This window comes from Ovis aries, chromosome 3 (assembly GCF_016772045.2).
Source record: "Ovis aries strain OAR_USU_Benz2616 breed Rambouillet chromosome 3, ARS-UI_Ramb_v3.0, whole genome shotgun sequence".
Taxonomy (NCBI): Eukaryota; Metazoa; Chordata; class Mammalia; order Artiodactyla; family Bovidae; genus Ovis; species Ovis aries.
In genome coordinates, this window is record NC_056056.1 from 207511899 (window position 1) to 207527448 (window position 15550).

Consider the following 15550-nt stretch of genomic DNA (forward strand, 5'->3'; position numbering starts at 1 on the left):
ATCATCTTGACCATATGCCATATTTAATGCCATTAGATTCCTTGTAAGGAGTGAGGAATCACACTACTTTTGGCATTTATGTCTCCATAATGTGACATAAACTTATCATTTTATATGTGATATACTTGCATTAAGATTTATAGGTTATGGAATTTCCTGGTAGTCCAGTGGTTAGGACTCTGTGCTTTTACTGCTAGGGCTTAGGTTCAACTCTGGTCAAGGAACTAAGATCCCACAAGCATTGTGTCATGGCCAAAAGAGAAATTTATTGATTAATTGAGCATATTTATAAAGAAAACTAAGTGCCAAAGAATTGATGCTTTGGAACTGTGGTGTGGACTGCAAGGATATCAAACCAGTCAATCCTAATGGAAATCAGTTCTGAATATTCATTGGAATGACTGATGTTGAAGCTGAAGCTTCAATACTTTGGCCATCTGATGTGAAGAACTGACTCATTGGAAAAGAACCTGACGCTGGAAAAGATTGAAGGCAGGAAGAGACGGATGACAGAGGATGAGATGGTTGGATGACATCACCAACTCGATGGAGCTGAGTTTAAGTAAGCTCCGGGAGTTGGTGATGGACAGGAAAGCCTGGAGTGCTGCGGTCCATTCAGTGGTAAAAAGTCAGCCACAAGTGAGTGGCTGAACTGAACTGATACATGAAAGGTAGAGATTTAAAAATATATATTGCAGTATTGAATTGGGTGAAACATTTTTATAATCTAAGATGAGCTCTGTTCATATGTTAATATTAACAAGTACAAAGTCTATGATACATGGTGACCTTAACATTAAGCCATGGTGGTGGGTCATAGACTCCGCATTTGTGATCAGTTCACTGGGCTGGAAGAAGCACAAGCTGAAATCAAGATTGCTGGGGGGAATATCGATAACCTCACATATGCAGATGACACCACCCTTATGGTAGAAAGTGAAGAAGAACTAAAGAGCCTCTTGATGAAAGTGAAACAGGAGAGTGAAAAAGTTAGCTTAAAGCTTAACATTCAGAAAACTAAGATCATGGCATCCAGTCCCATCACTTCATGGGAAATAGATGAGGAAACAGTGGAAACAGTATCAGACTTTATTTTTTTGGGCTCCAGAAATCACCACAGATGGTGATTGCAGCCATGAAATTAAAAGACCCTTACTCCTTTGGCTCAGATGGTAAAGCATCTGCCTGCAATGCGGGAGACCTGGGTTTGATTCCTGGGTCAGGAAGATCCCCTGGAGAAGGAAATGGCAATCCACTCCAGAACTCTTGCCTGGAAAATCCCATGGATGGAGGAGCCTGATAGGCTACAGTCCATGAGGTCGCAAAGAGTCGGACACGACTGAGCGACTTCACTTTCTTTTCTTTCTTTCTTTACTCCTTGGAAGGAAACTTATGACCGACCTAGATAACACATTAAAAAGCAGAGACAGTACTTTGCCAACAAAGGTCCGTCTAGTTAAGGCTATGGTTTTTCCAGTAGTCAGGTATGGATGTGAGAGTTGGACTGTGAAGAAGGCTGAGCGCCGAAGAATTGATGCTTTTGAACTATGGTGTTGGAGAAGACTCTTGAGAGTCCCTTGGACTTCAGGGAGATCCAATCAGTCCATCCTAAAGGAGACCAGTCCTGGGTGTTCATTGGAAGGACTGATGCTGAGGCTGAAATTCCAATACTTTGGCCGCCTCATGCGAAGAGTTGACTCATTGGAAAAGACCCTGATGCTGGGAGGGATTGGGGGCAGGAGGAGAAGGGGACGACAGAGGGTGAGATGGCTGGATGGCATCACTGACTCGATGCACATGAGTTTGAGTGAACTCCGCGAGTTGGTGATGGACAGGGAGGCCTGGCGTGCTGCTATTCATGGGGTCACAAAGAGTTGGACATGACTGAGTGACTGAACTGAACTGAACTGAAGGTCTAATTTGCTCTAGTTATTTCAGTAGCCAGGAGAAGACACTCATTCACTATAAAAGAATATTTCTCCATTTGAGGGCCTGTGCAGTTTCTGGGGAGGGGTCATCTGTGGCTGTACCTGTGATACTATTTGTGAACATTTGGGATCAGAGGTCATCAACTAAGAGCAGATTTGGGTGGTGAGTGAGGAATTCAGATTTTTCCTGTCTCCAGTCTCCCTTTTATTGTGAATTTGCATCTATCACCTGTGAAAGGAGAACATTTAAATTCCTTTTTATGATTCTTCCTGTTGTTGAGCATCTCCTTGGTATTGTGTAGTCTGGAAGCAGGTCTTCCCAGAGCTCCTGTGTGAGCACAGCCTCAGCTCCTGTGATGCAGGATTTCCAAAGGAGCTGAGGCCCCAGAAACCACATAAACTGGATCTGAGAGGAGAGCTGGGATCTATCCTCACTGTAACTGATGTGAAATAGCCTGAGCCTCCTGCCCACACCTGGGTCCCAGGGGTGCTTTGTCATCACCACTTGCTTGACTCCCTTCCACTGTAGGGCTCTGTCCTGTCCCCATGTCTCAGTTCTAATCAAACTTCTCTTTACTATTTCAGGCTCTTCTCTGAACTTCTCCAGAGAGGTGGCTGATCCTGGGGAAGGAGAAGAGAGCCCCTGGCTGCTCCAGGGGAAGAAAGGGGACCCTGGGTATGATGACGTTGAGCTAAGTGCCTTGGGAACACCTCCAGTAACTTTCCCATGATCTTGTATTAAATATGAGATGAAGACTCAGATATTCTAATTGCTTGTATTTCAGTAGAGTAGTGCTGACCTGTAACTCTTTTATATGGAAATTGCTCAAAATGAAATATTCTGAATAAAGTAACTTTTTGCTGTGTTGGTAATTTAGCAAGTTCCACGTCAAATGCTTTTAGAGGATTGGTCCTCAAACACCATTTTCCTTACAGAAAATGCAAGATGAGTGAGCTGACCTGCTCTCTCACCTGTCTTAGAGGCTAATGAGAGCATGATTTTACCCTGGATCACAAATGCTCCAGGTCACTCTTATTTAGAAAAGGATGTAAACTTGGTCCACATTCACACACTCCTTCCTAACAAGATGAACTCATGGAAAAAAACCCAATCCTGAACTTTCCTGGATGCTCTCCCTGAGATGGCGCATCACCTGTTTGTAACCTGTTCTTGGGCCCAAGACTGGGTGTGAGTTTCAAAGTGGAAGGTTGGCTGGTAGGAGAGAATGGATACAACTTTCCTTATCCTGCCTAAATGTTCACAGGCCAGTTCAAAATCTAACTGTACACAGCCACATCTTCCTTTTTCCCCTCTCATTTATTCCTTAAGTGGATACAGACACCTCTTTGCTCTTCTCCCTCATCTAGCTGATTATCCAGTCTTTACAAATCCTTCCTTTCCTCTCCATCCCTTCCTACTATTTCTTCAGGATGCTGCTATTTCTTGTCTCTCCAAGGATCTCTCCTTCTAAGTGAATTATATATCTGCAAGTTGATGGAGGGCAAATTGATGCTCACCCACACCCTGTAGTCAGGTGAGGCAAGGGGGCAAAAGTGGAGACCTAGGCAGAGGGGATCCAGAAGAATGGATGTAGACAGAAAGATCAGGAACAGTTGGCTATTTATGTTTCAGAGATGTGGATATAACTGATCTCTTAGAGGAAGAATTTCAGACCAATGGGATTCTTTGAAAACATCTATTTTCAGATGTTTCAAGATTGTTTCAAGGTTGCTTTAATCTGTTTACTACTGAAAATGTAATTGTGATCCTGCCATGATTCCTCAGGGTAGAGAGAGCTGTCATGTAGGAGTGACCAAGTAAAGATTACATTTATACAACACCCCAACCCTCCCACCACCACTCCTACCAACACCGATTCCATTGTGGACATCATGGAGAAGCTGCTGAACTAATATAAAACCTGAGAGTGCTGGGCTGTTTGTGAGCTGGACCCATTACTTGGTTGATGACTCTGGAACGTTTCCAGGGCTCCAAACTACACTCATGTTTGCAGGTTCATAGTTTTAGGCTGTGCTTGGGGATGGGAAGATGCCCAGGGAGAACAGCTTACATGGCTATTCACCACTGGGAAGTAGCGAAATAAATGACTAATGATGAAATAAAGCATACACACCAAGAAACTCAGGGAACTCCAAGAAAACCCAGATAAACTATTAAACAAATTCAGGAAGAAAACATGTGAACAAAATAAGATTGAAAAATATTTGTCGTCATCATTATTATTGTTTTTAATTTTTGGTTGCCCTGGGTCTTTGTTGCTGCACATGGGCTTTCTCTAGTTTCAGCAGGCAGGCACTACTCTTCTTTGTGGACAGCAGGCTTCTCTATGCACGGGCTTCTCTTACTGTGGAGGACAGGCTCTAGGCACCCAGGCTTCAGGGCTTGCAGCAAGCCACCTCCTATTTGTGGTTTGTGGGTCCTAGAGCTCGGGCTCAGTAAGTATTGAGCTAGGATGAGTTATTCTGCAGAATAAAGTCAGTTTTGTTTTTTTTTTTAACAGAGAGAGAAATCCTAAAAAAAGGAAGTAAATAAGGAGTTTGCTGATGGTTTAGTGGTTAGGATTCGATGCATTTACTGCTGTGGTCTGGATTCAGTCCTGGTAAGGAACTGAGATCCCTCAAGCTTTGCAGTGAGGCAAACAGAATAGAAGGAACCAAACAGAAAAATGAACCAAACATAAATTCAGTTGCTTAAGGTTCAGTTCAGTTCAATCCAGGGGCTCAGTCGTGTCTGACTCTTTGCAACCCCATGGACTGCAGCACACGAGGCTTCCCTGTCCTTCACCAACTCCCAGAGTTTACTCTAACTCATGTTCATTCAGTCGGTGATGCCATCCAACCATTTCATCTTCTGTCATCCCCTTCTCCTCCAGCCCTCAATCTTTCCCAGCATCAGGGTCTTTTCCAATGAGTCAGTTCTTTGCATTAGGTGGTTAAAGTATTGGAGTTTTAGCTTCAGCATCTGTCCTTCCAATGAATATTCAGGACTGATTTCCTTGAGGATTGACTGGTTGGATCAGTTGCTTAGGACTACAATGACTGAAATGCAGCAAAATGAAAAATGCTATCTAGAGCATCAACAACAGCAGAAGACTTTGTAACTTAAAAGGCAGGACTATCGAGGTTATCTAGCCAGGGGACAAAGAAGAAAATTATTGAACAGGTGTGAAAGAACCTGTGTGAACTGTGGGGTAACATTCACAGAAACAACCCGCACATTATTGGAGTCTTGGAAGGAGAAAAGAAGGAGAAAAGGACAGAGATTGTACTTAAAGAAACAATACCAGATAAGTCCCAAATCTGATGAGATTTAGACATCCAAGTTCATGTAGCTAGTAGGTCACTCCTCAGAGTTCATTCAAAATGGTTATCCGCAAGACACATTGCTTGTAATCAAGAAAAAGACAGAATTTTATAAGCAGCAATAGAAAAGTAATGCTCACAAAAAATAAATTCCCATATCAGTGGACTTTTTAGAAGAAACCTGACAGGCCAAGAGAGAAAGGGATGATATATTCAAACTTCTGAAAAAAAAAAAAAAAGCCTACCAACCAAGAATACGTTTTCTCAGAAAGGTTGTTTTGCATAAATGAAGATGATATAAACACTTTCCCAATTGCAGGAATTCACCAACATTAGGCTTGGCTTACAAGATTGCTGAGGGGATTTCTTCAAATTAAATGAAGGATGCTAATTTTTATATGAAAGAAGTGAAAATATATAACAGACTCGTAAATGTAAATATTGAATCAAATTCAGCACACTCTAACACTGTAGTATGGTAGTGTGCTAACCAGTTAGCTCTAGTCTAAAGGAAGTATTAAAACAACTATAGAGAAAAATATTTTGTTAGTGGATATACAATATAAAAAGAGGTAAATTCTGACATCAAAAACAAAAAGTGTAGAAGAGGATAAAAAGGTAGAGCTTTTGTATGTCATGGAAATTAACTTGTTATCAGTGTGGTATATATATATACCGTTTTCTCTGTAAGATGTTTTATGTGAGCCATGTGGCAACAAAAATGTAAAAACCTATGGTAGATTCTGAAAAAGTAAAGAGAAGGGAATCAAAGAGCAACATTATCCAAAATTATCAGTTCACAATTCTAACGATTGTGTAGAACAGTTGAGCTGTCCTGGTCTCCACATCATCTTTCAAGATTAGCCCCAGAGGACTCTCCTTTGCAAAGAGAAAGACTAATTAAGCTGTTTGTTATTTTAAGCCAAAGAACTCTTTTGACACCTCCTCTCCTTTCTTATATCATGTAGATGGTGTAACTGTACATTTTTAATCCCCAATTCTCTTTCTGTGATATTGCTGTGTGATTTTAATTTAAAAACTGTCAATGATAAATCATATGAATGAATATCCTGTTTCCTCAGTTGCATTTGATTAAGACTTAGTAAGCATCCACATGTTAGTATGTTGTGGTTTATCTCATGTATCTTTAGAGATAGAGATTTGTGGTGTTAGTTGTGATGTATGTGTTGGTGATAAGCTGCTTACTTTTGAAAATCAAATTTTGCCTTGCTAATTGCTGAAAACATTTGCCTTTAAAACAAAAATATTAGTTAAATGATGTTTTCAGAAACATTTCTTTATATTTAAGACAATTTGTCTTCAACATTTAATACAATGCCACTTAGCCATTCAATAAATATTAGCTGAGCATCTGTTAAGTTATAGAGAGGGGAGATACAGAGCTTATACACAGGCACAGGCCTCACTCGAGTGCTGGGCCCTGGCAGGCCTCAGAAGATGCCTGCAGACTGCAGAAACCTTGGTTAGCATGCGCAGATTGGGAAGAATTTGATGAAAAGGAAAAGAGAATCTGTTCACAGAGTCTTTGATGTTAAAGGAGGAACACATTTTGCTTTATTTCCAGCGCTCTGAGGCTGGTCTGCGGGCAGGACTCAGCTGCACCAAAGCTCCACATGCGATAGCAATCACTCAGGCTTTGAACTCTGAGTGCCACCCCAGAGGCACTAACCTTAGGTCTCAGTGGTTTAAGAATCACCACCCACAAGAGCTCAATAGCTCTGCAGTTGGTAATTACATCAGCTCTGAGCAGAGGTGGGTGAATCATGAAGTTAATGAAGTGTGTTCTTCAGAGCCTCTCCTTGCTCCAGCCCCTTCCAAGTCCCAAGGGGGGCCCTAGGGCTGTGGTTGAAACAGAGAGGACTCTATGATCCTTGCCCCTCACCGTGTCTTCTGCCTGCCTTTTGCCTGTGGAAAACTTCAGTCAAAGAATACATTTAATTGGAGAAGCAAGAAACGTGGAAACAAATGAAAACATTCAGAGGAGACTAAATAATAATAATGTAGTCATTAAGCACAGTAAGGACCTTTAGTTCTTTCTCAAGGATTATGGATGATATTCTGAGCCATGTCCTGGGAGCTTCTTATAGATACAGAACACCAGGTGGAGCAGTGACTACGTGATGACCACACTGCACCCAGGACTTGAGCATCCATCCACAGTCCTGAGAACTGACCGCAAAGACATGGGAACAAGTACACCAAACCACTAAAGATCAACTGTACCTAAAACAACCAGTGGATGTTTTGGATGGCATTACTAGCTTGATGGACATGAGTATGAGCAAGCTCTGGGAGTTGGTGATGGACCGGGAAGCCTGGTGTGCTGCAGCCCATGGGGTCACAAAGAGTCGGACTCGACTGAGCAACTGAACTGAACTGAAAACAACCGAGATGATGCCAATCAGACCACTGATGACCAACTAGAAGCTGCCTGTTAGAGATGACTGTGCTGTTTCTGCATATAACCTCCCCCACCCCAGCTCTGTGTATAGAAGCTCTCACCCTCTTCTTGTCATGGGGTGGGCGGAGTTGGCCCTTGTACAGATGTCCACCACCCTCCCCGCCAGTTGCTGGCATCTGAAATAAAACGAACTTTCCTTTCCACCAACCTGGCCTGTATACTGGCTTTTGAGCGGTTAGCCGCCGGACCCCTCACATATACCTTTCGGTTACATGGTCACAAGGAGATAGGTTTTGAACGTGCCGTTTTCTTCAGTTGAGGAAAAAAAAATTCAACAAAATTATTTCTTACCCAAAGGTGAAGAATTTAATTAACTACATGGAGAACTAAATCCAGGAATCACATTTGTTCTGGAAATCAAGAAGAAACAGAAGAGGTTTGCAAAGTACATGCTGCTTTTTCACTAGTACAGGATTGGTGGAATGTAAAAATAAGATCAAAGATGATGAACTGACTAACTCAGAGCAAAGGAGAGCTGTTTCAGGATGAAGGTCAAGATGCTCAGAGACCAAAATTGGGAATGGAAGCACAACTGTCGGCACAGACTGGTGTAAAGGGAAGAGGAGCTGCGCCAGCTGTGGGCGCTCTTAAACGGAAGTTTAGATCTAGTTGTTGGTCAGTCAGTCATGGTGGCTAGGAATCAACCGAGCCCCCAAGAGGAATCAAGTTGAGACCTAAGGGAGCAGCTTGGGGTGAAGACACAGAAGGAAGAGGAGATCCAGGAAAGTGCCTGCTTCATGGGACAGATTCTGTCTTCCTTTCAAGTCTTCAGAATAGGCTCTGTTCTGATGCTGGAACAACTGACTCCCAAGTCTCAGAAGGAACACACACGTGCACACACACATTCATCACCAACCTGCAAACGTGCTGTGGGCAGTGAGGCTTCACAGGCTCACACGTGTACCACGTGGAACACGCAGCTTCTGGGGCAGGAAAGAGAGAAACTAGAGAGTCGCACGGGGTTTCCATGCCTCTGCTCAGAAGTGACACAGGTGGCAACACCCACGTTTCATTGGCCAGAATGAGTCACTGGGAGATAGAAAAACAGCTATTTGATGATATTACTATTGATGCCACATCCTTGGTAGCAATGCTGTTAGTTTTTTTCTTGCCTTGGTGAAGTTTCTGAGGTACAATTTTGTGCAGAAAGTAAATGTCATTAGACCGTCCCCAGAATGGGATTTGAAGAAGGCCTTCTGTATCTGGTTCCTTCGTCTGGTATGTCTCTGGCTCCTTTTTCCACTTCTGTGTGTGCTGAGTCGGAGTACTCAGATTCGTGTCTCCCCTGCCCCCACTACCCTCCCCACTCAGCATCACTAACTACAGGGTGATTTTCAGCATTTGTTTATGCATTCATTTCTTTCTTTATCCACTGTTTGTAAGCTCTCTCTATGTGTCTTTACTTGACTTTAAAGAGATATTGAAGAGTAAGACACAATACTTCCTCTCAAGAAGCCCCTACTTTAGAGACAGTGAGCAAGGTTTTACAGATTAAATAAACACAGCAGAAATTTTGAGCTGGAGGAATTAGAAAGAGTTCATAGACATGACAACTCTGTGCTTTTAAAAACAAGAGAAGATTTATGAATTTTCTTTCTGTAATGGGCTTAAAAATGTGTCCTCTAGAATTGAAATATACATAAATGTAATATTCTCTATTTTTATCACTGATTTCATCTTGTGCACTAGCAAGGGATGTTTGTGTGGATTCAAAGTTCCATAAAGTTAACACAGACTCTCCCATTTAAAATTTATGCCTCAACTTAGTTCGGGTTCATGGTAATTACTGTCTTGTCATTTCTAGCTCAAGCTCGCTGCTGAGACTGGTTTTCCTCTATTTCAGGAGGCGTCTTCTTGTCTCTCCTCCCACAGATGGTGTCTGGGGTGGGAGGGCTTCTTCCTTTCCAATAGCAGCAGGGAAGGACCCTTTGTCTGCTTGCTCTCCACTTAGAATCTGCTTGTCTTTGATTTAGCAGCTTTGGTCTGCTCTTGTCTCTGGTATCTGATGCTGCACTATGGAGGAATGAATGAGGCCAGTTCAGTGCCACACTCTTTGTTCGACGTTTCTGGTTATAGACTGTAAAGGGCTGAACAGAGATGATGGGCTGCACCTCAGCCAGCTCATGACCTTGCTCTTTCCCTCATGCTCTTGTGATGAAGTGGTCTTTGGTAAAGGAGTCTTTACTATCTTAGTCCCATTCATGCAAGGAACACAGATGGTGAAGGGGGTCTCCAACGCTTTGGTGTAACAACTCAGTTAATAATTTTCCTTTAGAGTTGTATACCTCTTTTCATTTTCAGATTTTATTTTATTATTATTATTATTTTTACTTTATAATATTGCATTGGTTTTGCCTCTTTTTTAAAAATATAAATGTATTTATTTTAATTGGAGGTTAATTACTTAGCAATATTGTATAGGTTTTGCGAAACATCAACATGAATCCGCCACAAGTATACACGTGTTCCCCATCCTGAACCCTCCTCCCTCTTCCCTCCCCGTAACGTTTTGGGAGAATGGCATTGAAACATGTATACCTCTTTTTAAATTTAAAAATACTTTGTATTTTAGTCTGTCTGATTGGTCCTGAGGAAATGTTCCTCAAGCAAGCAGGTTTAATTATTAACTTTCCTAGCAAAGAGATTACTGAACCTCTGACCACCATTTTCTCATGGATTTGGGAATAATAATGCTACATGTTGTATTGCTTTAGAATCCATAAGGACAGATAGTTAGCCTAAGTAAAAGAATAAGATTCTTTCTGCTCTTTACTTCTGTACTTCTAATTCAACATGGAAGATGTCTAAATTTTTTTTACAACAAAATTGCTTCCTGTTACAGTTGTGTGTGGTTTGAATTGAAAATGTGCCTAATGATAAATACATAAACATCCTGACCACTCGGCCATATCTGATTAAGACCAGAACAGGAGGCTTCATGGTCCTCACCTGTCAGTGTTCTGTGCTTTGTCTTCTTTATCTTCAGATAGAGAGAGAAATTTGCAGCGTTTATGCATGTTTAGAGCTGCCTCTCTCAGCACTGCTCTTGTGCTGGGGCTAGGTTGTTTCTAGTTATTGCAATTTACTGCATTCATTGCAGAAAGGTGTTGAAGTGAACCGTATATAGCTCATACCATTTAACAGTATTGAAATATCATTCAAACGAATGATGCAGCTTGCACTGTGCTGTTGCATCCTCACAACAAGTTAAATTATTTCTCAAAAGATTTCTTTTTGATTGAAATGACTTGTGTAAAATACCAGGCTGCCATTCATTCATTCAGGTATACAAGAGACATCATTACGATTTTTAGTTAGCCAAGCATTGGGGATATGGAGGTGAATTAGACACAAAATGTTTTACCAAGTACATTCGAGTTTATAAAGTAAAATGATTAAGTAACCAACTTAATTCACAAAAGCTCACCAATGGTAAGGTTGAGGTTCTTGGGACACAGAGAGAAGGGGTGATGTGTGGAAGACTCACAACTCTGATTGGCACCAAGGACCATCACAGCATGTGGTTCCTGGGAGAGTTCTGACAGCCTCAGTCAAGGCTCCAGGTAACAGAATGGAATTCCTGTTCTAGAGTCCTGGAATTCCTGGGATGAGATGGTGGGAGATGCCCTAACACTGCTTCTCTACTACTACTTCGTGTGTGTGTGTGTGTGTGTGTGTGTGTGTGTGTGTGTGTGTTAGTCGCTCAGCTGTGACCAACTCATTGCGACTCCATGGACTGTGGCCCCTCCAGGCTCCTCTATCCATGGGATTTCCCAGGAAAGAATACCGAGGTGGGTTGTCTTTTCCTTCTCCAGAGAATCTTCCTGACCCAGGGATCGAACTCAGATCTCCTGCATTGCAGGCAGATTCTTTATCATCTGAGCCATCAGGAAAGCGGGTTAACAGTAGTACATAATGCTACTACTATGTGCTACTGCTATTGCCTCGAAAGTTCCGTGGACAGAGGACCCTGGCATGGGTTCTCATTCATGGGCCACGAATGAGCACATCAGCATCAGCGCATGTACTACTGTTAACTAGTGTTGTAATATCACATACTAATGCCAACTCACTTAATCCGCACCAAAATCAGTCATCTTGGTAGGATCATAACCCTCCTTTTACTAATCAGAGAGTGTAAGAACCCTGTTCAAGGCCCACACTTGGCCTGTGGCTAAACTGTGAGTCAAGACCAGGCAGTCTGGCTTCCGAGCCTGTTTTCGTGACCCCTGTACTGCACTCTCTCATGTTCATTGTGGACACAGCTTGGTTAGGGTCCTCCCTAAACTTTCTCCCTTCAAATCTTTGATGAGATTGGCTACTGAGATTACTTCATGTTTCAGAAAGATGTAGCTTCATCCAAGGGGGAGTTGGTCCATGTTGACCCTGCACCCCCAGCTCTGGGGCAGAGGGTGCCGTGGGGACAGGCTGCCAGCCCTGAGTTTGCCACTCCTTATACCCCATCCCTTTCTATAAAGTGTCTGGAGCTGCTGACAGCATCTCACCTGTGAGATTTCCATCCCAAGTTGAGACCATGTGTACCTGGCTCACTAAACACATCCCTGTGTCATCCTGTGGGAGGGATACTGGACCCCAGGAAGCATGTCCTGTGTTCTAGATATCTGGCTGGTGGTTTCTGGTGATGGTGTGGAGTCCATAACTGGGTAAGGAATGATGACTCTGGGCCCAGAGGGAGTAGAGCATCAATTCCAAGTGACTGAGCAGATCCTGGTCTTACTTCAGCAACTGAGTGTAAATTTTTATTTTGATATTTATAATCAGTTTTTATCATTAATCTGTTAAAGGTCCAGATATAGAAGGAGGTGGGGTCAGGTACAGTCATGGGGCTTGAGAGTGAGAGGACCAGATGACAAGGAAGTGATTCTTGCATCAGTGATGGGTAAATATTAGCCTATTTAGAGGAAGAAAAGCATGTGTTCAACTGTCTTTTCTCCAAAGTCTCAATAGGAAGGACAGGCATGGCGGGACAGAGAAGTTGTGTCTGCTGCCTGGGATGAGGGGTCCTTCTGGTGGGGGATGTGGCAGGGCTGTGGACTAACCTGCAGCTGCCCTCAGTGTTAGCCCTACTGAGACCTTAAGGGGGGCTGTGGGTGGCTCTTGAAGCTGTCTCTGAGCTCCAGTGGGGACTCTGGGGCCTGTATGTCACAGATGCTTCCTTCCACATCTGTGCTGAAAAGACGGAGTCAGGGTGAGGGGGCCTCAGGGTGGGCTTCTGTGGACCACAGGGCTGCATCATGGGAATCTTGAGCCTGAGGGGGCATGAGGAAAGGGGGCAACACATTAGTGACCTTGAATTTCGATGGGGGAGCTCTGTCTTGCATCCCTTATGGCCCTTCTCAGTCTCTCTATTCATCCCTGGGGTACCTTCTGGGGGAGCATCTGGGAGCTTCTCTGATGAGTGGAAACAGAACAAGGCAGCAATGGCTACACTGGACATCATCCTTTCTGCTTGGATCTGTCCCCTCAACCCACCTGGGATTCCATTCTTGCCTCCACCTTTCTTCTTAAATGCAGAACAGAGGAGGTGGGTTCATCGGTGGTTTCAGGCAGCATGAACCCCTTTCTCTTCCCTGTTTCACTCACCGCTTCTTTGCCCTGCACATTCAGCTATCGTGTAGCAGACTTTCTATTTCCCCATCTCTCTGGAGCTGTTCCCTTAAATTATATTTTGCATCTTCTTTAGTTATGGTTTTATAATACAAATGTATCCTGATTCTTATCAAACCATACTCTCAGCATATAAAGGGGGCACGTGAGGTTTAGAAATCTTTAGTCTTTCTAAAGTAGAATTTTCGTGTTTTCGTTGTTTTGTCACTTAGTCGTGCCCAACTCATTTCGACACGGTGGACTGTAGCTGGCCAGGCCATTCTGTCTGCAGAATTCTCCAGGCAAGAATACTGGAGTGGGTTGCCATTTCCTTCTCTAGGGGATCTTCCCGACCCAGGGATTGAATCTACGTCTCTTGCTATGTGGGCGGATTCTTTGCTGCTGAGCCATCAGTGAAGCCCCATGTTTTCTTCTAGAGATCCCTGCTCCTATTTTGGTGGGCTACAGTTGAATGATGACTCCTACTTTCTCTTTGTTTCCTTTAATAGCAATCTCTTTCTCTCTGTCAGCATCATTTAGTGACTAGCTGAAAGAGATACTTCACATAAATGAAATGCAATAAAGGGAAAGGGATTTAACCCGTCTGAATGTCCCTATAGGGAACCCACCTGCCAATGCAGGAGAAGCAGATTCGATCCTTGAGTAAGAAAGATCCCTTTAGAAGGAAATGGCAACCCCCTCCAGTATTCTTGCCTGGGAAATCCACTGGACAGAGGAGGCTGGCGAGCTACAGTCCATGGGTTGCAAAGAGTCAGACACGACTCAGCATGCAGGCATTTGCTCCAGGACCCAGTCTCCAGATCACTCTGAGAAGGAGGAAAACCCTGCAATCTCATCCCCCCAACTTGATGGGTCTCACTTCATGCCTTCACAGTCACCTGTGAATTCCTGTACTCCTGGTCCTCATTTTCTGCTGACCTGATAAATACACTCATATTTCAAGGTGTGCTTCTCAAAAACATATATATGCATATATACACCTACCTATGCACATATTGATTTTCAATTTATACTAATTCACTGAACTGAAAATTTATGCTTTGGGCACTTTTTTGTATGTATGTTATACATCAAATTAAAAGGTAACAAACTAAAAACTAAAGAAAAAAAATACTTCTTGTAGTTCTCTGCTTCCACCCTGAGCTCAGTACGGGGGAAGATCAACACTTGATTCTACAAAAGTTATTCTGCACAGGTCAACAGACTCCACACCAAGATCCTGTGAGATCTCACAGTCTTCAGATATTGACCAGGGTGATCAGGGGAGAGAAAGACACTCATGATTTCTGATGAACCGTTTCTACCCTAGTCCCAGCAGTGGGACCCAGCTCTTAGGACTACGGAAGCAGGAGGTCAAGGACCGTGTTGCTCATATAAGGAGATGTGGAAGATTCAGAAGCTCATTGGTGTCTGAGCTTCAGAAAGTGGCAGATGCAGCCTCCGATAGTGCCTGAAATGGTGAGAGGTGTCGCTATTGGCTCTCAGGAGGGAGGGTGTAAGGGGTGGTCTATATAGACCCCGCTCGGCACCCTGACACTCCTCACAGGCTGATCCTGCAGCTGGGACTGTGACCTTGAGGACGTGGGGTCAGGATGGCTCTGGGCAGACGCCTCTCCCTGCGGGGACTCTGTGTCCTCCTCCTCAGCACTATGGTGGGTGGTCAAGGTAAGAGCTGCCCCTCTGTCCTGGGTCCACAGCAGGCAGGTGTCTGGAGTTCTGGAGCTGAGCCTCAGTGTTTCTGACCAAAAAAGAACCATGCTGATGTGAATACTGGTCCCTCTCCTATGGGGGGTCCATTGGTCATAGCGGCAGATTTTACAGAGCAGTGAAGTTTTGTCTGGACCGAGCTGGGTCAGCCTGAGTCCCTCCACTGTCTCCCTTGTTCTCAGGGAGCTTCTAGGAGTCCCAGCGGCCCCCAGTGTGTCCAGCGACTGAGCTCAGCTGGGACTCTGGGCTGTTCCCACACGCTCCACGTGCCTGGTGTGCAAGCACTGCCCCTGGGTCCCCGTGTTTCCTGTGTCTTCGCTCCTGTAGGCTCTGTGCTTGTGTGTGTGTATGTGTGTGTATGTGCGCAGGTGAGGAGTGTGTGAGGGTGTGTGTGTGTGAGGGTGTATGTGTGTGTGAAGAGTGTATGTGTTTGTGGAGTGTGTGAGGAGTGTGCAAGTGATGTATTAAGGTGTGTGAGGAG

At 43.7% G+C, this 15550-nt stretch overlaps 2 protein-coding genes across 2 annotated transcripts in view; both read left to right on the forward strand.

The window, feature by feature from the left end:
* LOC106990118 (antigen WC1.1) overlaps nucleotides 1-2801 on the forward strand; it is a 53443-nt gene extending 50642 nt beyond the window's left edge. Inside the window, exon 15 of the mRNA XM_042247601.2 lies at nucleotides 2514-2801. Within this exon, the coding sequence (XP_042103535.1) occupies nucleotides 2514-2659 (146 nt within the window). The 3' untranslated portion in view covers nucleotides 2660-2801. The remainder of the gene's footprint in view (nucleotides 1-2513) is intronic.
* A 12100-nt stretch (nucleotides 2802-14901) lies between these two features.
* The window catches only part of LOC101102967 (antigen WC1.1), a 50943-nt gene continuing 50294 nt past the window's right edge, over nucleotides 14902-15550 (forward strand). Inside the window, exon 1 of the mRNA XM_060413462.1 lies at nucleotides 14902-15027. Coding sequence (XP_060269445.1) covers nucleotides 14955-15027 — 73 coding nt within the window. The 5' untranslated portion in view covers nucleotides 14902-14954. The remainder of the gene's footprint in view (nucleotides 15028-15550) is intronic.